The sequence below is a fragment of the Loxodonta africana genome, chromosome 8, assembly GCF_030014295.1.
Source record: "Loxodonta africana isolate mLoxAfr1 chromosome 8, mLoxAfr1.hap2, whole genome shotgun sequence".
In the NCBI taxonomy this organism is placed as follows: Eukaryota; Metazoa; Chordata; class Mammalia; order Proboscidea; family Elephantidae; genus Loxodonta; species Loxodonta africana.
In genome coordinates this window covers 131,538,244-131,561,481 of record NC_087349.1, presented here as the reverse complement: position 1 = coordinate 131,561,481, position 23,238 = coordinate 131,538,244, and the positions used below count along the sequence as shown (strand labels likewise).

The 23,238-nt window shown below is 40.2% G+C and overlaps 1 protein-coding gene across 9 annotated transcripts in view; it reads right to left on the bottom strand.

Moving 5' to 3' along the window:
• The window catches only part of ZNF248 (zinc finger protein 248), a 92,055-nt gene extending 72,154 nt beyond the window's left edge, over positions 1-19,901 (bottom strand). For 2 of the 9 annotated variants that reach the window (XM_010598242.3, XM_010598238.3), the window contains exons 1-4: positions 19,816-19,901; positions 18,269-18,312; positions 18,035-18,136; positions 17,906-17,938 (exon numbers count right to left, since the gene is read on the bottom strand). In XM_010598242.3, coding sequence (XP_010596544.1) covers positions 17,906-17,920 — 15 coding nt within the window. In that variant the 5' untranslated portion in view covers positions 17,921-17,938; positions 18,035-18,136; positions 18,269-18,312; positions 19,816-19,901. The other 7 variants (XM_064290329.1, XM_010598241.3, XM_064290328.1 and 4 more) reach the window with 5 other exon arrangements.
• Positions 19,902-23,238: the final 3,337 nt, after the last annotated feature.

The window sequence follows — 23,238 nt, the reverse complement described above, 5'->3', positions numbered from 1 at the left end:
AATGGCCTTACAAAGGTGATACGGCGAGGCAGGGCCAAGATGGTGGAGTAGTCAGATGCTTCCTGCGGTCCCTCTTACAACAAAAACCCGAAAAAACATGTGAATTGATTTTAAATGACAAGATGGGAACCCTGAACATCAAAGGCAAAGGTGAGGAATCAGATTGAGCGGCACAGGGAGAGAGAAATGGTTCGGAAGCAGCGAGGAGTTGCGAGACCTGAACCAGCGCGAACCAGCACCCCAGAGGTCATTTCCGCTGGTGCAAGTGCCTTAAGACAAGCAGTGGAGTTCAGGATGCATTTTCCACATCGGGAGAGAACAAGTGGTAGAGAGTCTGCTCAAGGTTCCAGAACATGGGAGAAGCGGCACTCAGTCAGCAAAAGATAAGTACCTGTGTTCAACCTAACTTGCAAATCCAAAAAATACCCCTTTGGGAAAAACGTCTCACTAACTTACCGGCTCCCTTCCTGTTCTGCACTGGGTCCCAGCCAGAAGGAGGACCCTGCACTCTCCCTGAGTCATTCTCCTACCCGTGGAGAGGGAAAAAATTAACAGGTGAAAAAATAATGTGCCCGCTCCACTAAGGCAGGAACTCAGGGCAGAAACAGCTCCTTTGCTTAGGCACAAGCATAAGGGGTCCACAGGCTTATGAATGCCTTTCAGCCCTGCATAGACCCGTGTGGGCCCATTTCGACAGCATAAGCCCTCATTAGCCCAGTACAACAGGGTATGTACCGAAAGTCTAACTTCAACTGTTCCAGCTACATGGTGGAGGGTAGGGTTCGTGACATTTGACACCGTTCTGCCTATCGAACAGGGTCCTCACCTACCCACAACGGGGGCCTGAGGACTGGTGGCTCCACCCATGACACCTAGCCACCCACGACAGCTGTGTAAAAATAAGTGGTGCCTTCCAGTCCTTACAGCCAACAGCACTGGCTGCCCATAGACCAGGTGCAAAACCCACCCACCTACACACTCTAGGGAACAGGGACACACTTTTCCTTGAGACACTCAGAGACGGTTGTCAGCCCCTGCCTTGCTGAAGGCATGACACCCTACTGTACCCAGATACCTGTGCCTACACCAATCACCCCTGCTTGTCTAGGATTGTAGGTGAGAGCCTTCACCACACCCCTGTTGACTGAATACTGATACACCTGAGCTGAATCATACAGAAGAAATGAACGGACTTCTGGGATCACATACCTAGTGACAGCTCTAAACGCCAGATGACAGGATGTTAGTGCTTCAAGGCACCAAAAATCAAGCTAGCTCACTCGAGCAGCCTATTTGGGCATACCAAAACAAGAAGCTAGGACAGTAGGCAAACATAAAATAAATACATATAGTAACTTACTGATGGCTTGGAACAAGAGTCAATATCAAATCACATAAAGAGGCAGACCATGATGACTTCAGCAAGCTCCCAAAACAAAGAATCAAGAAATATTCCAGACGAAGAGAACTTCCTGGAATTACTGGAGGTAGAATACAGAAGGTTAATATACAGAACTCTTCAAAATATCAGGAAAGAGATCAGGCAAGAAGCAGGATAAGTCAAGCACCACACAGACAAAGCATTAGAGGAACTTAAGCAGATTAGAAAAGAGCATGATGACAAATTTAATAGGCTGCAAGAATCCACAGAGAGACAGCAAAAAGAAATTCAGAAGATTAACAATAAAATTTCAGAATCAGACAATTCAATGGAAAGTCAAAAGAGCAGAATTGAAGCAATGGAAGTCAGAATTAGAGAGACTGAAGATAAAACACTTGGCATCAACATATTTGAGGAAAAATCAGATAAAAGGTTTTTTAGAAATGAAGAAACCCTAATTATGCGGGACTCTCCCAATAGTGAAAACCTACAAGTGACTGGAGTACCAGAACAGAGTAGGTAACAAAAATACAGAAAGAATTGTTGAAGATTTGTTAGCAGAAAACTTCCCTGATATTGTAAAAGATGAGAAGATATGTATCCAAGATGCTCATCAAACCCCACACGAGGTAGATCCCCAAAGTAGTCCTAAGACATACTATAATCAAACTTACCAAAACCAAAGATAAAGGGAAAATCTTAAGAGCGCCTAGGGATAAACAAAAAGTCACCCACAAAGGAGAGTTAATAAGACTAAGCTCACACTAAGTAGAAACCATGCAGGCAAGAAGGCAATGGGATAACATATACAAAACCTTGAAGGAAAAAAAAAACTGCCAGCCAAGAATTAAATGGCCAGCAAAACTGTCTCTCAAATGATGGCAAAATTACAACACTTCTAGAAAAAAAGAAATTTAGGGAATTTGCAAAAACCAAACCAAAATTACAACAAATACTAAAAGGAGTCCTCTGGTTAGAAAGTCAATAACATCAGATAACAACGCAAAACTAGAACAAAGGACACGGCAACCAGATATCAACCCAGACAGGGAAATTACAAAAACAAATCAAAGCTAAAACACTGCAAAAACAGACACGGAGATGTCATTATGTGAAAGACGACAACATAAAATCAAAAAAGAAGGACTAAAAAATGTAGTCATAGATCTTTCATATACAAAAGAAGTTAAGGCAACATAAAGAAATAAAAGATTAGTTTTCAGTTGGAAAAATAGGGGGAAAAACTAAGGTAACCACAGAGTAGACTAACAATCCTACACATCAAACAAAAAAACATAAAGACAGCAAATACAAAATCAACAATGAAAAAGAGAAAAAAAAAATAAAGAAAAATGACTCAGCACAGAAAATTGAGTGGAACAAAGAAACTGTTAACAACACACGCACACACACACAAAAAAAAAAAAACAACAAAAATGACAGTACTAAACTCATAAAAAAACCCATCAACAATTAAGCTGAACGTAAATGGACTAAAAGCACCAATAAAGGCACAGAGAGTGGCAGAACAGATAAATAAACATGATGCATCTATATGCTGCCTACAAGAGACACACTTTGGACTGAAAGACACAAAATAAAACTCAAAGGACGGAAAAAATATGTATCAAGCAAATAACAATCGAAAAAGAGCAGGAGTGGCAATATCAATTTTTGACAAAACACACTTTAAAGTAAAATCCACCACAAAGGATAGCGAAGGACAACATATAATGATTAAAGGGTCAATACACCAGGAGGACATTACCATAATAAATATTTACACACCCAACGACAAAGTTCCAAGATACATAAAACACTAACAGCATTTAAAAGAGAAACAGACAATCAGCTCCACAACAGTAGTAGAGGACTTCAACACACCACTTTTGGTGAAGGACAGAATACCCAACAAGAACATCCGATAAAGACACGGAAAACCTAAATGCCACAATCAGACAACTTGACCTCATAGACATATAAAGAACACTTCACCTAACAGTAGCAAGCATACTTTCTTGTCCAATGCGCATGGAACATTCTCCAGAACAGACCACATATTAGGCCACAAAGCAAGCCTTAACAGAATCCAAAACATCGAAATACTACAAAGCATCTTTTCTGACCACAAAGCAATAAAAGTAGAAATTAATAACAGAAAAAGGAAGGAAAAAAAAAATGAAACACATGGAAACTGAACAACACCTTGCTCAAAAACTGCTGGGTTACAGAAGAAATTAAGGACGTGATAAAGAAATTCGTGGAATCAAATGAGAATGAAAACACATCCTACCAAAACCTCTGGGACACAAAAAAAGCAGTGCTCAGAGGTCAATTTACAGCAATAAATGCACACATCCAAAAAGAAGAAAGGGCCAAAATCAAAGAATTAGCCCTACAACTTGAACAAATATAAAGAGAACAGCAAGAGAAGCCATCAGGCACCAGAAGAAAGCAAATAATAAATCAGAGCGGAATTAAATGAAATACAGAACAGAAAAACAACTGAGTTAACAAGACCAAAAGCTGTTTCTTTGAAAACATCAATAAAATCGATAAACCAGTAACCAAACTGACAAAAGAAAAACAGGGGAGGAAGCAAGTAACCCGAATAAGAAATGAGATGGGTGGTATCACAACAGACCCAACTGAAATTAAAAGAATCATAACAGAATACTATGAAAAACTGTACTTCAACAAATTTGAAAAGCTAGAGGAAATGGAGAAATTTCTAGAAACACACTACCTTCATAAACTAACACAAACAGAGGCAGAACACCTAAAGAAACCTACAACAAAAGAAGAGATTGAAAAGGTAATTAAAAAACTCCCAACACAAAAAAACCCCTGGTCCTTGTGGCTTCACAGGAGAATTCTACCAAACTTTCAGAGAAGAGTTAACAACACTACTACTAAAGATATTTCAGAGCACAGAAAAGGATGGAATACTCCCAAACTCATTCTATGAAGCCAGCATAACCCTGACACCAAAACCACGTAAAGACACACACACACACCACACACAGAAAATCGGAAAATTACAGACCAATATCCCTCATAAACACAGATGCAAAAATAACAAAATTCTAGTCAATAGAATTCAACATATCAAAAAAAAAAAAAAAAATTCACTATGACCAAGTGGGATTCAAACCAGGTATGCAGCGATGGTTCAACATTAGAAAATCTAACAATGTAATCCATCACATAAATAAAACGAATGACAAGAACCACATGATCTTACCAATTGAATCAGAAATGTCATCTGACAAAGTGCAACACCAATGCGTGATAAAAGCTCTCAGGAAATAGGAATAGAAGGAAAATTCCTCAACATAATAAAGGACATTTATACAAAGTCAACTGCCAACATCATCCTAAATGGAATCTGAAAGCATTCCCCTTGAGGACAGGAACCAGACAAGGGTGTCCTTTATCACCACTCTTATTCAACATTGTGTTGGAGGTCCTAGATAAAGCAATTAGGCTAGGAAAAGAAATAAGGAGCATCCAAATAGGTAAAGAAGAAGTAAAAGAATCTTTATTTGCAGATGATATGATCTTATACACGGAAAACCCAAAAGAATCCACAAGAAAACTACTGGAACAGACAATTTCCACAAAGTATCGGGATACAAGGTAAGCATAGAGAAATCACCTGGATTCCTCTACAGTAACACAGAGAACACTGAAGAGGAAATCACCAAATCAATACATTTAAAACAGCCCCTAAGAAGATAAAATACTTAGGAATAAATCTAACCAGAGACAAAAAAGGCCTATACAAAGAAAACTACAAGACACTACTGCGAGAAACCGAGATCTACGTAAATGGAAAAACATACCTTGCTTATGGATAGAAAGACTCAACATTGTGAAACTGTCTATTCTTTCCAAAGAGATCTACAGACAAAATGCAATGCCCATCCAAATTCCAATGGCTTTTTTTAATGAGATGGAGAAACAAATCATCAACTTCATATGGAAAGGGAAGAGGCCCCAAATAAGTAAAGCATTACTGAAAAAGAACAACAAAGTGGGAGGCCTCACACTACCTGAGTTTAGAACCTTTAAACCACCACAGCAGTCAAAGCAGCCTGGTACTAGTACAACAACAGATACATAGACCAATGGAACAGAATTGAGAATCCAGACATAAATCCATTCACCTATGAGCAGCTGATATTTGACAAAGAACCAATGTCCGTTAAATAGGGAAAGACAGTGTCTTTAACTAATGGTGCTGGTGGCATAACTAGATATCCATCTGCAAAAAAAAGAAACAAGGCCCATACCTCACACCATGCACAAAAACTGACTCAAAATGGATCAAAGACCTAAATATAAAATCTAAAACAATAAAGATCATGGAAGAAAAAATAGGGCAATGCTAGGAGCCCTAACACATGGCACAAACAGTATACAAAACATTACTAACAACGCACAAACACCAGAAGAGAAACTAGAGAACTAGGAGCTCCTAAAAATCAAACACTTATGCTCATCCAAAGACTTCACCAAAAGAGTAAAAAGACAACCTAAAGACTGGGAAAATTTTTTTGGCTATAACAAATCCAATCAGCATCTAATCTCTAAAATCTACAAGACACTGCAAAACCTCAACAAAAAAACACAAATAACCCAGTTAAAAAATGGGCAAAGGATGTAAACAGGCACTTCACTAAAGAAGACACTCAGGCAGCTAGCAGATACCTGAGGAAATGCTCATGATCATTAGCCATTAGAGAAATGCAAATCAAAACTATAATGAGATACCATTTCACCCCAACGAGGCTGGCATTAATCCAAAAAACACAAAATAATACATCTTGGAGAGGTTGTAGAGTGATTAGAACACTTATAAACTGCTGGTGGGAACATAAAATGGTACAACCACTTTGGAAATTGATTTGGCGCTTCCTTAGAAAGCTAGAAGTACCGTAAGATCCAGCAATCCCACTTATTGGAATATATCCTAGAGAAACAAGAGCATTCACATGAATACATATGTGCACACCCATGTTCACTGCAGCACCGTTTACAATAGCAAAAAGATGGATAAACAAATTACGGCATATTCACATAATGGAATACTACGCAAGGATAAGAACAATGAACCCATGAAACATCTCGTAACACTGAGGAATCTGGAAGGCATTATGCCGAGTGAAATTAGTCAGTCACAAAAGGACAAATATTCTATGAGACCACTATTATAAGAACTCAACAAAAGGTTTAAACACAGAAAACATTCTTTGATGGTTACAAGGGTGGAGAGAGAGGGAAGGAGGGAGGGAGAGGGGTATTCACTAATTAGATAGTAGACAAGAATTATTTTAGGTGAAGGGGAGGACGACACACAATACAGGGGAAGTCAGCACAACTGGATTAATCCAAAAGTTAAGAAGGTTCCTGAATACAACCAAACACTTCAAGGAACAGAGTAGCAGGGGCCCAGTTCTGGGGACCATGGTTTCAGTGGACATCTAGATCAAGTGGCATAACAAAGTATATTAAGAAAACATTCTGCATCACACTTTTGTCAGTGGTGGTGTCTGGGGTCTTAAAAAGCTGGCAACGAGCCATCTAAGATGCAGCAACTGGTCTCAACCCACCTGGAACAAAGAAGAACGAAGAACACCAAAGACACAAGGGAAGTATGGGCCCAAGAGAAACATGGGCTACATAAACCAGGGACTAGATCGGTGTGAGACGGGAAGAAGTAGATTGTACCCAGCTACCACCAATGACTGCCCTGACGGAACACAACAGAGAATGATGATGGGATGTAGGCTTCAAATTCTAGTAAAAAGACCAGACATAATAGTCTGACTGGAACTGGAGGGAACCCAGAGGTCATGCCCCTTGGACTCCCTATTAGCCTAAAACTAAAATCATTCTCAAAGCTAACTCCTCAGACAAAGATTAGACTGGACTATAAGGCATAAAATGATACTGATGAGGAGTGCACTTCTTAGCTCAAGTAGACACATGAGACTATGTGGGCAGCTCGTCTCTGGAGCCAAGATGAGAAGGCAGAGGGGGACAGGAGCTGAATGACTGGACACAAGAAATACAAGGTGGCTGTCACATTGTAGGGAGAGCAACTAGGGTCACATAACAACGTGTGTGTAAGTTTTTGTATGAGAAACTGACTTGAATTATAAACTTTTACTTAAAGCACAATTTTAAAAAAAAGGGAAAAAAATAAAGCTGATGTGCCTATATTAGTATCAGACAAAATACATTAAGTAAAAAACTGTTACAAGAGACAAAGAAGGACATATATGTTGATAAAAGGGTCAATCTATCAAGAAGATGTAACAATTATATGTACATAAAACCAGAGCTCCCCAAAATATGAAGTAAAAATTAAAAGAATTGAATAGAGAAACAGCTCTACAATAATAGCTGGAGACTTCAGTATTCCACCTTCAATGTATATCTTAGTTTCCTAGTGCTCCTATAACAAAAATATCACAAGTGGGTGGCTTTAATGAACACAAATTTGTTTTCTGAATCTAGGAGAGTAGAAGTCTGAATTCAGAGCATTGGCTCTAGGGAAAAGCTTTCTCTGTCCACTCTGGGGGAAAATTCTTGTCTCTTTCAGCTTCTCTTGCTTGTTTCCTTTAGCGATCTCCACATGGCATCAATCTTTCTCCATTTGTGCTTCCCTGCTTCTGTACCTAACCGTGCTCTTTTTACATCTAAAAACTGACTGGTTTAAGACACACCCACACTGATATGGCCTCATTAACACAACAGAGAAAACCTATCCCAAATGGGAATATATCCATAAGCACAAGCAGACCAAACCCATTGCCATCCAGTTGATTCTGACTCATAATGTCTCTATAGGACAGAATAGAACTACCCCAGTAGGGTTTCCAAGGCTGTAATCTCTACTTAAGCAGACGGCCACATCTTTCTCTCTCAGAGCAACTGGTGGATCTGAAGCACTGACCTTTTAGTTAGCAGCTGAGTGGTTAACCACTGTGCTAACAGGGCTCCTTTTGGTATAGAGGTTAGGATTTACAGCACATATTTTGGGGGGACATAATTTAATGTATAACAATATAGACAGAACATCTAGACAGAAGATTAATATGGAAATAGAAGAACAACACTATAAACCAACTAGACAGAACAGACATACAGAGAATACTCCACCCAATAAATAGACAATACATAATCTTCTCAAGGGCACACGGAATTTCTCCAGAATAAGTGATATGTTATGCCCCAAAATAAGTATTAATAAATTTACAGAGACTGAAATCATCCAAAGAATCTTGTCTGACCACAATGGAATCAAGATAGAAACCAGTAACAGAAGAAAAACTAGAAAACTCACAAATACGTGGAAACTAAAGAAAATTCTATGGGTCAAAGAAGAAATCACAAGGGAAATTAGAAAATACGAGACAAATGAAAACAAAACTATAAGACAAAAAATTTATGGGATACAATAAAGGCAGTGCTCAGAAGAAAATTTACAGCAGTAGATGTCTACAACAAAAAATAAGAAATCTCAAATCAACTGTCTAACTTGAGACCTTGAGGAACTAGGAAAAAAGAAGCAAATTAAACCCGAGGCTAGCAAAAAGAAGGCAATGATAAAGAATACAGAGGAGATAAAAGAAAGAAAAAACAGAAAAACAATAGAGAGAACTGATGAAACCAAAAGTTGTTCTTTGAAAAGATCAACAAAATTGACAAAGCTTTAGCTAGACTACGAGAAGACACAAACTACTAAAATCAGAAATAAAAATGGGGACATCACTACCAATTTTACAGAAATAAAAACAAGAATACTATGAACGACAAATTGGACAACCTAGATGAAATGGGGAGCCCCTGGGTGGTGCAAACAGTTAACATGCTCAGCAGCTAACTGAAGAATGGGAAGTTCAAGTCCATTAAGAGGCACCTCAAAAAAAAATTGTCTGGCAAACTACTTCTGAAAAGTCAGCCACTGAAAACCCGGTGGAACAGTTCTACTCTGATACACATGGTGAGTCACCAGGAGTCAAAGTCAACTCAGCAGCAACTGGTGATGGTGGTAAATGAAATGGATAAATTCACAGAAACATAGAAATTCTAACATCTGACTCAAGAAGAAAAAGAAATCTAAATAGATCTATAACAAGTAAGGAAGACTGAATCAAAAACCTCCAAAAAAGAAAAGCCTAATACCAGATTGCTTCACTGGTAAATTTTACCAAACATGTAAAGAATTAGCACAAATCCTTACCAAAGTAAAGAGTACTGGTGGCACAGTGGTTAAGTGGTAGGCTGAAAACTGAAAGGTCCCCAGTTAGAACCCACCTGCTGCTCCTTACTTATTTCCTTGGAGAAAGATGTGGCAGTCTGCTTCTGTAAAGACTGCAGCCTTGGAAACCCTATAGGGCAGTCCTACTCTGTCCTACAGGGTAGCTCGAAGTCAGAATCGACTCAACAGTAACGGGTTTGGTCGTTTCTTTTTTTGGCCTCAAAGTCTTCCAAAACATAGAAAAGGAGGGAAAACTTCCAAACTCATTCTATAAGGCCACCATTACGTTGATACCAAAGCTAGACAAAAACATGACAGGAAAAGAAAATCACAGGCCAATAACCTTTATGAATAAAGATGCAAAAATCCTCAATAATATACTAGCAAACCAAAACCAAAAACATATTAAAAAGATTATACACCATGATGAAGTGGGACTCACCAGGAATGCAAGGGTGGTTGAACATTAGAAAATCAATCAATATATCACATTACTAGAATGAAGGAAAAAAATCACCTCAATTGATGCAGAAAAAGCATTTGATAAAATTCAACACCGTTTCATGATAAAAACACTCAATAAATTCAGAATAGAAGGAAACACTCTGAACATGATAAAGGCCACATATGAAAAGCCCACAGCTAATATCATATGCAATGGTGAAAGGCTGAAAACTTTGCCCCTAAAATCTGGCAGTAAGTCAGAGATGTCAACGTTCACCACTTGTATTCAACATAGTACTTAAGTTCCAACCAAAGCAATTAGAAAGTAAAAAACAAAAGGCATCCAAATGAGAAAGAAGTAAAAGTATTTCTGCTCACAGATGATACGATCCCATATACAGAAAATCCCAAAAAATACACAAGAAATCTACTACAACTAATAAATGAATTCAGCATTTGCAGGGTACAAAAGTAACATCGAAAAATCAGCAATGAGTAATCTATAAAGGACATTAAGAAAACAATCCCATTTTCAATAGTATATCTAAAAGATAAAATACTTACTAGTAAATTTAAACCAAGGAGGTGAAAGACATGTACACTGAAAACCATATAACATTGCTGAAGGAAATTAAAGGCTTGTTGTTGTTGTTAGGCGCCGTTGAGTCTGTTCTGACTCATAGCAACCCTACGCACAACAGAAAGAAACACTGCCCAGTCCTGCGCCATCCTTAAAATCGTTGTTATGCTTGAGCTCATTGTTACAGCCACTCTGTCAATTCACCTTGTTGAGGGTCTTCCTCTTTTCCACTGACACTGTACTCTGCCAAGCATGATGTCTTGCTACAGGGACTGATCCCTCCTAAACACGTCCAAAGTAGTCTCGCCATTCTTGCCTCTAAAGAGCATTCTGGCCACACTTCTTCCAAGACAGATTTGTTCGTTCTTTTAGCAGTCCATGGTATATTCAATATTCTTCACCAACACCACAATTCAAAGGCATCAACTCTTCTTCGGTCTTCCTTATTCATTGTCCAGCCTTCACACGCATATGATGTGATTGAAAATACCATGGCTTGGGTCAGGCGCACCTTAGTCTTCAAGGTGACATCTTTGCTCTTCAACACTTTGAAGAGGTCCTTTGCAGCTGACTTAACCAATGCAATGCGTCTTTTGATTTCTTGACTGCTGCTTCCATGGCTGTTGATCGTGGATCCAAGTAAAATGAAATCCTTCACAACTTCAATCTTTTCTCCGTTTATCACAATGTTGCTCGTTGGTCCAGTTGTGAGGATTTTTGTTTTATGTTGAGGTGTAATCCATACTGAAGGCTGTGGTCTTTGATCTTCATTAGTAACTGCTTCAAGTCCTCTTCACTTTCAGCAAGCAAGGTTGTATCATCTGTGTAACGCAGGTTGTTAACAAGTCTTCCTCCAATCCTGATGCCCCGTTCTTCTTCATATAGTCGTTTCTCGTATTATTTGTTCAGCATGCAGATTAAATAGGTATGGTGAAAGAATACAACCCTGATGCACACCTTTCCAGACTTTGAACCAATCAGTATCCCCTTGTTCAGTCCGAACAACTCCCTCTTGATCTATGTAAAGGTTCCTCATGAGCACAATTAAGAGTTCTGGAATTCCCATTCTTCCCAATGTTACCCATAATATGTTATGATCCACACAGTCGAATGCCTTTGCATAGTCATTAAAACACAGGTAAACATCCTTCTGGTATTCTCTGCTTTCAGCCAGGGTCCATCTGACATCAGCAATGATATCCCTGGTTCCACGTCCTCTTCTGAAACCAGCCTGAATTTCTGGCAGTTCCCTGTCGATATACTGCTGCAGCTGTTTTTGAATGATCTTCAGCAGAATTTTGCTTGCATGTGATATTAACGATATTGTTCTATAATTTCCACATTCGGTTGGATCACCTTTCTTGGGAATAAGCATAAATATGGATCTCTTCCAGTCAGCTGGCCAGGAAGCTGTCTTCCATATTTCTTGGCATAGACGAGCTTCATCTGTTTGTTGAAACATCTCAATTGATATTCCATCAATTCCTGGAGCCTGGTTTTTTGCCAATGCCTTCAGGGCAGCTTGGACTTCTTCCTTCAGTACCATCGGTTCCTGATCATATGCCACCTCTTGAAATGGTTCAATATTGACTAATTCTTTTTGGTATAATGACTCTATGTATTCCTTCCATCTTCTTTTGATGCTTCCTGTATCGTTCAACATTTTCCCCGTTGAATCCTTCACTACTGCAACTCAAGGCTTGAATTTTTTCTTTAGTTCTTTCAGCTTGAGAAACGCCGAGCGCGTTTTTCCCTTTTGGTTTTCCATCTCCAGCTCTTCGCACATGTCATTATAATACTTTACTTTGTCTTCTCGAGAGGCCCTTTGAAATCTTCTGCTCAGTTATTCTACTTCATCAATTCTTCCTTTTGCTTTAGCTGCTCGACTCTCAAGAGAAAGTTTCAGAGTCTCCTCTGACATCCATCTTGGTCTTTTCTTTCTTTCCTGTCTTTTCAGTGACCTCTTGCTTTCTTCATGGATGATGTCCTTGATGTCATTCCACAACTCGTCTGGTCTTTGGTCATTAGTGTTCAATGTGTCAAATCTATTCTTGAGATGGTCTCTAAATTCAGGTGGGATATACTCAAGGTCATATTTTGGCTCTTGTGGACTTGCTCTGATTTTCTTCAGTTTCAGCTTGAACTTGCAAATGAGCAATTGATGGTCTGTTCCACAGTCCGCCCCTGGCCTTGTTCTGACTGATGATATTGAGCTTTTCCATCGACTCTTTCCACAGATGTAGTCAATTTGATTTCTGTGTGTCCCATCTGGCAAGGTCCACGTATATAGTCACCATTTATGTTGGTGAAAGAAGGTATTTGCAATGAAGACGTCACTGGTGTTGCAAAATTCTATCATTCGATCTCTGGCATTGTTTCTATCACCAAGGCCGTATTTTCCAGCTACTGGTCCTTCTTCTTTGTTTCCAACTTTCGCATTCCAATCGCCAGTAATTATCAATGCATCTCGATTGCGTGTTCGATCAATTTCAGACTGCAGCAGCTGATAAAAAATCTTCTATTTCTTCATCTTTGGCCCTGGTGGTTGGTGAGTAAATTTGAATAATAGTCATATTAACTGCTCTTCCTTGGAGGTGTATGGATATTATCCTATCACTGACAGCACTGTACTTCAGGATATATCTCGAAACGCTCTTTTTGACAATCAATGCAACACCGTTCCTCTTCGAGTTGTCATTCCCAGAATAGTAGACTATATGATTGTCCGATTCCAACTGGCCAATACCAGTCCATTTCAGCTCACTAATGCCTAGGATATCTATGTTTATGAGTTCCATTTCATTTTTGACGATTTCCAATTTTCCTAGATTCATACTTTGTACATTCCAGATTCAGATTATTAATGGATGTTTGCAGCTGTTTCTTCTCATTTTGAGTCGTGCTACATCAGCAAATGAAGGTCCCGAAAGCTTTACACCATCCACGTCATTAAGGTCGACTCTACTTTGAGGAGGCAGCTCTTCCCGAGTCATCTTTTGAGTGCCTTCCAACCTGGGGGGCTCATCTTCCAGCACTACATCAGACAATGTTTCGCTGCTATTCATAAGGTTTTCACTGGCTAATGCTTTTCAGAAGTAGACTGCCAGGTCCTTCTTCCTAGTCTGTCTTAGTCTGGAAGCTCAGCTGAAACCTGTCCTCCATGGGTGACCCTGCTGGTATCTGAATACCGGTGGCATATAGCTTCCAGCATCACAGCAACACACAAGCCCCCAGAGTACGACAAACTGACAGACACGTGGGGGATTAAAGGCTTAAATACATGGAAAGACATTCCATGTTAATGGGCTTAAAGAGTTAATACTGTTAATATTAAAGCAATATTCAATTGCAAATTCAATGCAAGCCCTATCAAAATCCCAAGGGTGTTTTTCACAGAAATAAAAAAATCCATCCTAAAATTTTTGTGGATTTTAAAGGGTCTCCAAATAGCTAAAACAATGTTGAAAAGAATAAAGTTGGAGGACTCACACCTCTCTACTTCAAAACTTATTTAAAAGGTATAGTAAATTAGAAAGCACTGTAGTACTGGCATAAAAATAGACATCTAGACTAATGGAATAGAACAGAATGCCCAGAAATAAACCATCACATATACAGTCAAATGGTATTCTACAAGGATGCCAAGACTATTTAACGGGGAAATAACAGCATTTACAACAAACGGTGGTGAGAAAACAGGATATACACATTCGAAACAATGAAGCTGGCTTCATCCCTTATGCTATACACAAAAATCAACTCAAAATGTATCAAAGACTTAAATTCAAAAGCTAAAACTATAATAATCTTCAAAAAACACACAGGGAAAAAGATTCATGACCTTGGATGTAGCAACAGATTCTTACACATGACAGTGAAAACACAGGCAGTACAGAAAAGATAGATAAATTGGACTTTATTAAAATCAAAAATTTTTGTGCACCAAAGGACACTATCAAGAGAGTGAAAAGATAACCCACAAATATCTGCAAATCATCTATGTAATATGCGTCAATATCCAGAATATGTGAAAAGCTCTTATAACCCAACGCCAAAAAAGCAAAAAACCCAATTAAAATACAGGCAAAGGATTTGAACAGACATTTCTCCAAAGAAAATACACAAATCGTCAGTAAGCACATGAAAAGATGCTCAACATCATTAGCCACTTTTGTTGTTGTTGTGTGCCTCGAGTCTATTCCAATTCATAGCGACCCTATAAGACAGAATATAACAGCCCTAAAGGGTTTCCTAGGTTGCAGTCTTTATGGGGGCAGATCATCAGGTTTTTTCTCCCATAGGGCTGAGTGGCTGGTAGGTTCAAACCACCAATCTTTGGGTTAGCAGCCAAGGGCTTATCCATTGCAAACCAAATGCAAGTCAAAACCAGAATGAGATTATCACTTCACACCTAATAGTAAGTATGGTTACAATAATATTTAAAAAAAAGGAAAATAATTAGGTCTTAGTGGGAATGTAAATGGTACAGCTACTGTGAAAGATAGTTTGGTGGTTCCTCAAAAAGTTAAACATAAAATTAATTACTATATTACTCAGCATCTCTATTCCTAGGTATATACCAAAAAAAAAAATAGAAAGTAGGAACACAAACAGATACTTGTACGCCAATGTTCATAGCAGCATCATTCACACTAGGTAAAAGGCAAAACAACACATATGTCTGTCAATGGATGAATAAACAAAATGTGGTATAGCCATACAATGAAATATTATACAGCCATAAAAAGGAATGAAGTTCTAATACATGCTACAAGATGGATGAAACTAGAAGACATTATGCTAAGTGAAATAAGCCAAACACAAAAGGATAAATACTGTATGATTCCATTTATATGGGGTATTTAGAATTGGCAAATTCAGAGAGACAGAAGCAGAATACAGGTTACCAGGGCTTGGGGGGAAGGGGTAATTGGGTGTCATTGTTTAATAGGATAGAGTTTTTGTTTGGGCTGATAAAGAGATCTAGAAATAGAGAATCGTAATGGCTATACAAGGAGCCCTGGTGGCGCAGTGGTGAAGCATTTGGCTGCTAGCAAAAGGTCAGTGGTTCAAACTCACCAGCCGCTCTACAGGAAAAGGATGTGGCAGTCTACTTCAGTAAAGATTACTGCCTTGGAAGCCCTACGGTGCAGTTCTTCTCTGTCCTACAGAGTTGCTACGAGTAGGAATCAACTGGACAGCAATGGGTTTAATGGTTACACAACACTGCGGATATACACCCCTAAATCGCACACTCAAAAAATGGACAGAATGGTAAATTTTATATCTTGCCACAATAAAAAAACATATACACATTACAAGGTTATTCATTACAACATGGTTGGTAATAACAAAAGGCTACAATAGTGTAATAAACTATGGAGCATCCACACTTGAACTGCTATGCGACGGTGACAAAGAAAGAAGAATCGATCTATGTTATGACGTAAAAAAGATCCCTGGGACATACTCTAAAAAAAAAAAAAAAAACCCACTGGAAAATAGTGTATAGACTCGCTACTCAAAGTGTGGTCCCCTGAGCAACAGAATTAGCTTCAACTGGGAGCTTATTAGAAATGCAGAATCCTAAGCACCATCAAGATCTACCAAATCAGAATCTTCATTTTAACAAAATTCAAACAATTCACAGGTGCATCAAATTTTGAGAAGCCCTAACGATAATGGATTCCATTTTTTAAAAAAGGAGAGTCATATGAGAATGTGCACTCGTATTTTCTTTGAACTGCATAAAGATATACTGATAGGATAAACAAGAAACTAGAAAAAAAAATGGGTATCCTCTACTAGGATGATCATACACTCCAGTTTGTCTAGGGCTGTCCCAAAATACACCGATGTCCCAGCATATACATTTATAGTACCTCTTTCACTCTCAGTGAAAGTGCCTTGATTTAAATGATAAATAAAAGTCACCCTACTTAGAAGGAGTGGGAGAAAGGGCACGGGAGTACAACGTTTTATACCTTTTCTTAAAACTCACATCTTTGTGTATCATTTAATTTTTTTAACCATGTTAATATACCACCAATTCAAAAATATTTTATGAGGAAAAAAAAAAAACAGAGAGATGAAACCAGTCAGGAAAAACAGCTAGACTCAGAAGAGCACTGGACCAAGGATGGAAACCTGGGAATAAGCAATGACTGGGGCAAAAGGAAAAAGACTCCACTAGGGATAAAAAGGAAACCATTCAGAGTTTTTAAAAAAAAGGAAAGCTTAGAGGGTAGTGACATAGACACCAACAGAAAAGACTTTACAAAACAGAGACCATGGATAATAATATCAAATGCTGCAGAAAACCAAACTCATTGCTGTCTAGTCGATTCCAAATCATAGAACTGCCCCCTATGGTTTCTAAGGACGCCTGGTGGATTCAAACTGCTGACCTTTTGGTCACTTAACCACTATGCCACCAGGCTTTCCGATGTTGCAGGAGGGTCAAGATTTAAAAAAAAAAAAAAATCCATTGGTGGCCTTTAATTTGATGGCCTTTTCCAAGCCTGATTCAGGTGACTGGTGGTGAAGGTGCAAGACTACACTCATGAAGTTGAAATGCAAATGGCAGAAACATAAGCCAGCACCATCTTATATATAATCAAGCCGACACAAATATTTATGGCGAGTTATTGTGAGGACATGTAGTCCTTCCATTTCTCCAGATTTTCAATGTTTTCGTCTTGGACCAAGCAGAGCCACAGAGAGCTATCTACTCAAACATCAATGTTTAGTTGCCTGAAAAGTTTAAGAACTGAGTTCTGCTTTGGCACTATGCTCTTTGTTTCCAACAAGAAATGACTACAGGTAACATACTGCATTTATTTCGGGTTACTGTTAGAAAGTTCAGAAAAAATTTTACAGTAACTTTGATAATTCTGTAAAATAAAAAGTCCTGGATTTAACGTTGCCAGACGCTCTGCTTTTGATCTGCTACTCTAGCTGTATTTCTCATAATGTTAGTTTTTGCCAGCTTCTAATTTTCCTTTCAAGGAGCCCTAGTGGCTAAGTGGTTAAGAGCTCAGGCTGCTAACCAAAAGGCTGGCAGTTCGAATCCACCAGCCACTCCTTAGAAACCCTATGGGGGCAGTTCTACTCTGTCTCATAGGGTCACTATGAGTCAAAATCAACTCAAAAGCACACAACAACAACAATCCTTATAAACTTCAGAAAATCAATTTCAAAACAAAGTGGAAATAAAGAAAAAACTCACCTGAGATTTGTTCATTTTCTGCTCTTCTTGAAGCTGGGGGAGAAGAAAGGAAGACATCAAGAGAGATCTGGCCTGCCTGGCAGCTCCTGGATTCACTTGCCTATACAACTCCACACATGAGATACTTACATGTCCATGTGTAATTCCAATATATGTTGAACTTAGACATGACACTTTTCACTGAGTGAATATAAACATTTGTTTCTTAGTGATATATTACCAATTTAGGTTCTGTGGCACAGAAAAATAAAAAACATGAGAGGATGAGTTTAATAAGTAACAGTAATCTAAGGCGAAAACACTATGGCTTTGTCATAGCAATGTTGTAGGAAACAAAATACTCAAGCTATATTATTTATTTACCTGTTCATACCATTAATTCTTTGAGGACAGATAACCCAAGAAACCTGTGAAAAAAGGGATGGGCGTGTTTAGGACAAATACAAATTTTCTTAAATGTTTGTTCTAAGTTGCTAATAATTTCTCAAAAAAAAACTTTAATAAGTAACTTTGATCTAATAATGACAAAGCAGACAGCGTGACCCAGGAATAGCAGACCCGACTTTCAATTTTGGTTCTGCCACTAACAAATCACATGATCTGAACCAGTCACCTCACAATTTTTTTTTCACCTTTCAAATAAGGTAAAATAAATAAGCACGCATAAAAGGACCATCCTGCACTACCATTCTGTGTGTGTATAAGACCAGGAGAGCAGGAACCTCAGCACCCGTCTAGATGCCTGCCACCTGTGGTATGGAACGTCGCTTCTTGAGAGGAGCTCACTTTGGGGAAGAGTGACGGGAGAATGAGGGGTACAGGGGGGCCTATGGAAGGGTGATGACTGAATTTCCTTGGCTGTGGCTGGTAAGCCTTGCATCCTGAACCACGTCCTCACAAACTCTCCAGAGTTTCCTGTGCAGCCTGCCTCATGCCCACCCTTCCGCCAGCTCCTGTCTCTTCTTAATCCTATCCGACTTTCCGCCATCACACAACCTTTGACGGCTTCATGATTATACATAATAAGAAATGAACGCATAATAAATACTAACTTCGGATCTGGGAATGCCAGAGGCAGGAAAGGGTTTTAGTACTAGCTACCCCAGCCCCTTCACTCTTCCATCTCAAATGTGAGGAAATTAGGCACAAAGTAAATTGCCCTGGGGCCCTCGCCGAGTACTACCTACTAAAAAAAAAAATTGAACACAATAACACCTAAGAAAATGTAAATGCTCAAAACCAAAAAAACTAAACCCGTTGCCGTCGAGTCGATTCCGACTCATAAAAAAAATAACTGCCCCATATTTTCCAAGGAGCGGCTGGTGGATTCGAATGGTGGATTAAGAGCCGTAGCACTTAGCCACTACGCCACCGGAGTTTCCAAAGCAGCAGGTATTCTAGATATCCGAATTCTACAGATGAGGAAACCAGTCTCACGACAGTTACCTGGCCTGGGTAATTCATTCATCCCGGCTCCAACCTGCGCATTCACAGCCCGGCCCCCTCCGGCCGTCCCCGCGCAAACGGCACGTCCACGCCTCGCACGCACGACGTCACGCACGCGCAGCGCTCTCCCCTGGAGCCCGGAGCCCACCCCTCGCCAACCCTCTCAGTTTACGCACGCGCACTCCCCACCCGTGGCCTCACGGACCCGGCGCTTTCCGCGCAGCGCAAGGACTGGACACATGTTATCCCGCTAAAAGGCCTCTTTGTGTTACATGCCGGGCCCGGCCCCTTCGTCTGAAAGACGCCCCTGCCCGGCACCGTTTAATCCCCGCCGGAGTCGCAGGCGCTAGGAGTCTAGCCGCGAGGTCGCAGGACCTCCTCTCCACCGCCGAGCACCAGCCGCCGCCCGCTCCCCGAGCCGCGCGGTGGCTGTCCTTGGCCCTCGCCCAGCCTCTGCTACTCACCCGCCAGTCCCACGCCGCGTATCCAGCGATTGCCACCCACAAGAGGATGGAGGCCTGGGAAGGACTTGCCAGGAGGAGAAGGCGGGGATGCACATGCGCAGAGGGGGCGCGGCGGCCCAGGCCAAGCAGGGCGGGCCCAGCGCTACGCAGTGGCGGGAGCTGGACCTTGGGTCTTCGGTGCCGGTGGGAAAAGTGGGTGTAACTTACAGACGCGATGTGTTGGCAAGTGACTGGGCTGCTCTTACCTCACATCATTGAACTGTAAAATGAAGCTAGTAATAGCACCTATCCAGTAGGGTCTTTTTTGTTTTGTTTTTTAAGGGGAGCTGGTGGTGCAGTGGTTAAACATACAGCTACTAACCAAACCACTGGCAGTTTGAACCCACAAGCGTGGAAGAAGGATTTGGGAGTCGGCTTCATAAAGATATACACCCGTGGAAACCATGGGGCAGTTCTTCTCTGCCTTATGTTGTGTCATGAGTGGGTTCCAGATCATAGGATCCAAAAGAGGCCGAAATATTGCCCGGTCCTGTGCCATCCTCACAGTCATTGCTATGTTCGAACCCACTGTTGCAGTCACTGTTTCAGTCCATCTTGTTGAGGGTCTTCCTCTTTTTTGCTGACCCTACCTTACCAAGCATGATGTCCGCCTTGGATTGGTCTCTTGTGATGACATGTCCAAAGTAGGTGAGACAAAGTCACCATCCTTGCTTCTTAGGAGCATTCTGGCTGTACTTCCAAGAGAGACGTGTTTGTTCTGGCAGTCCGTGGTGTGTAAATTCAGTATGCTTTGCCAACACCATAATTCAAAGGTATCAACTCTTTTTCAGTCTTCTGTACCCCTTGTCAGCTTTCCCATGCATATGAGGCAATTGAAAAATACCATGGCTTGGGTCAGGCGCACCTTAAAGTGACAAATCCTTGCTTTTGAACACTTTAAAGAGCTCTGTTGCAGCAAATTTGCCAAATGCAATATGGCATCTGATTTCTTGACTGCTGCTTCCATGGACAGTGATGGTGGATCCAAGTAAAATGAAATTCTTGACAACTTAAGCCTTTTCTCCACTTATGATGTTGCTTATTGGTCCAGTGTAAAGATTTTTGTTTGCTTTATGTTAAGGTGTAATCCATACTGAAGGCTGTAGTCTATGATTTTCGTCAGTGTTTCAAGTCCTCTTTCAGCAAGCAAGGTTATATCATCTGCATATCACAGGTTGTTACTAAGTCCTCCTCTAATCCTAATGCCTCGTTCTTCATATAGTCCAACTTCTCAGATTGTTTGTTCAGCATGCAGATCGAATAAGTATGGCCAAAGGTTACAGCCTTGATGCACACCTTTCCTGATTTTAAACCAGGCAGTGTCCCCTTGTTCTGTTCAAACGACCACCTCTTGGTCTGTGTACAGGTTCCACATGAGTACTTCTGATGCCAACTGTAAAAATGGCATGGCGGGGACATCTGACCTCCTCCAACTTCACGAGGGGGAAGGAGAATCAAGGTCAACAGCCAAAGGGTGATTGCTATGAGGCAGAGGTCAGACATACCTCCTCTCTCCACTATCTTTACCAATTCTGACATCATCTGTCTTCACACTGCACTCTTTACTTCTCTGCAAGGTTCAGTAATTTGTTGCAGTGGCCACACAAAACTCACAGACCATACTCATGTTTATGGGGTTTATTAGGGAAGTTACAAGTTGTAAGGTTCAGGAACACTCAGGATAAAGTACTTCAGTTAGGACAGCCTCTTCTCAGGTGTGCCCTCAAGCAGGTCTTGCTCTGGCCCTTGACACCTTGGCCTACCTCTGTCCTGCTCAGACAGAACTCTTAGCTCTGCTGATAAGTGCACCCCACTCCGCCAGTAAGCCTCAGCCCCAAGGCATTCAGCTGTAGCTCCGTGGGTCAGCAAACCTAGCTCCACCAAGTCCTCAGAGGCACCCTACTCTGTAGCAAGCCTCATGCCCAAAGCCACTCAACTTTCTCACTCTGTGGGCTGGGAAACCTGCTGCACCATCTCCTGCAGTCCCCTGCTGGTCTGCTTGTTCTGTTGCCACCATTTCTCTGCTGTCACTTCTCGATGTCTTGTACCATCTCCAGTGTTACTGCTCTCCTTACTTCCTTCTGAGCTCTTACCAGAATTGCCTTTAATGTCCATGATTCCACCAACAGTCTCTTCTAGGCAATCTAGGCTTTTATTATTAGATGCCTTAAAACTCTTCCAGCCTCTACCCATTACCAAATTCCAAAAACTGCTTCCACATTGTAGGTATCTGTTAGAGCAGCACCCCACTCCTGGTACCAAATTCTGTCTTAGTTATTTAGGCTGGTCTAACAAATACCACAAGTGTATGGCTTTAACAAACAAACTTATTTTCTTACAGTTTAGGAGGCTAGAAGTCCAAATTCAGGGCACCATCTCCAGGGAAGGCTTTCTCTCTCTGCTAGCTCTGGGGAAGGTCCTTGTCATCAATCTTCCCCTGGGTTGAGGAGTTTCTCAATGCAGGTATTCTGGGTCCAAAGGACATGCTCCGCTCCCAGCTCTTCTTTCTTGGTAGTAGTAGGTCCCTCTCTCTCTGCTCACTTCTCTCTCCTTTTATATATTGTAATATTTATGTTTGATGATTGGGCAGCCCATTGTTACTCAAATACTCCTTTCTCCCCCGGCACCTGACATCCACTGATCTGTGTTCTATAATTTACCTTTTTTGAAATGTCAACTATATGGGTTGATATAATACACAGCTTTTGCTTTTTACTTCTTTCACTTAGAAAAATTCACTTGAGATTCACTAAAGTTGTTTCCTTTTTTTTTATTGCTGAATAGTATCCCATTTATAGATGTTCCACAGTTTGTTTATCCATTCACCTGTTGAAAGATATCTGTGTTGTTACCTGTTTTGGTGATTGTGAATAAAATACTATAACCATTTGTGTTAAAGTTTTGTGTTGACATAAATTTTTAGTTCACCTGGGTAAATCCCTAGGAGTAGGATTGCTGAGTTGCATAACTGTATATATTTAAATTTACAGCAAAAAAAACCAGTAAAACTGTTTTCCAAAATTCTTGTACAATTACAAACAACAATGAGTAAGAACTCGTGTTGCTCATCATCCACAGAAGCATTTCAGGTCTTTTTTGTTAGTTTGTTTTTGCCATTCTAAATGGGTATGAAGGTGTCATTGTGGTTTTAATTTGCATTTCCCTAATGACTGATGGTCATCTCTTCACATGCTTATGTGCCAGCCGTATATTTAATTTAGTAATGTGCGTGTTCAGATCTTTTTCCCATTCTTAATTGGATTATTGTGATTGAGTTTAAGAAATCTTCGTATGTTCTGTATACAAGTGCTTTATCAGAAATGTGGTGTGCAGATTTTTTCTACCAGTGTGTGGCTTGTCATTTCATTGTCTTATGGTGTTTTT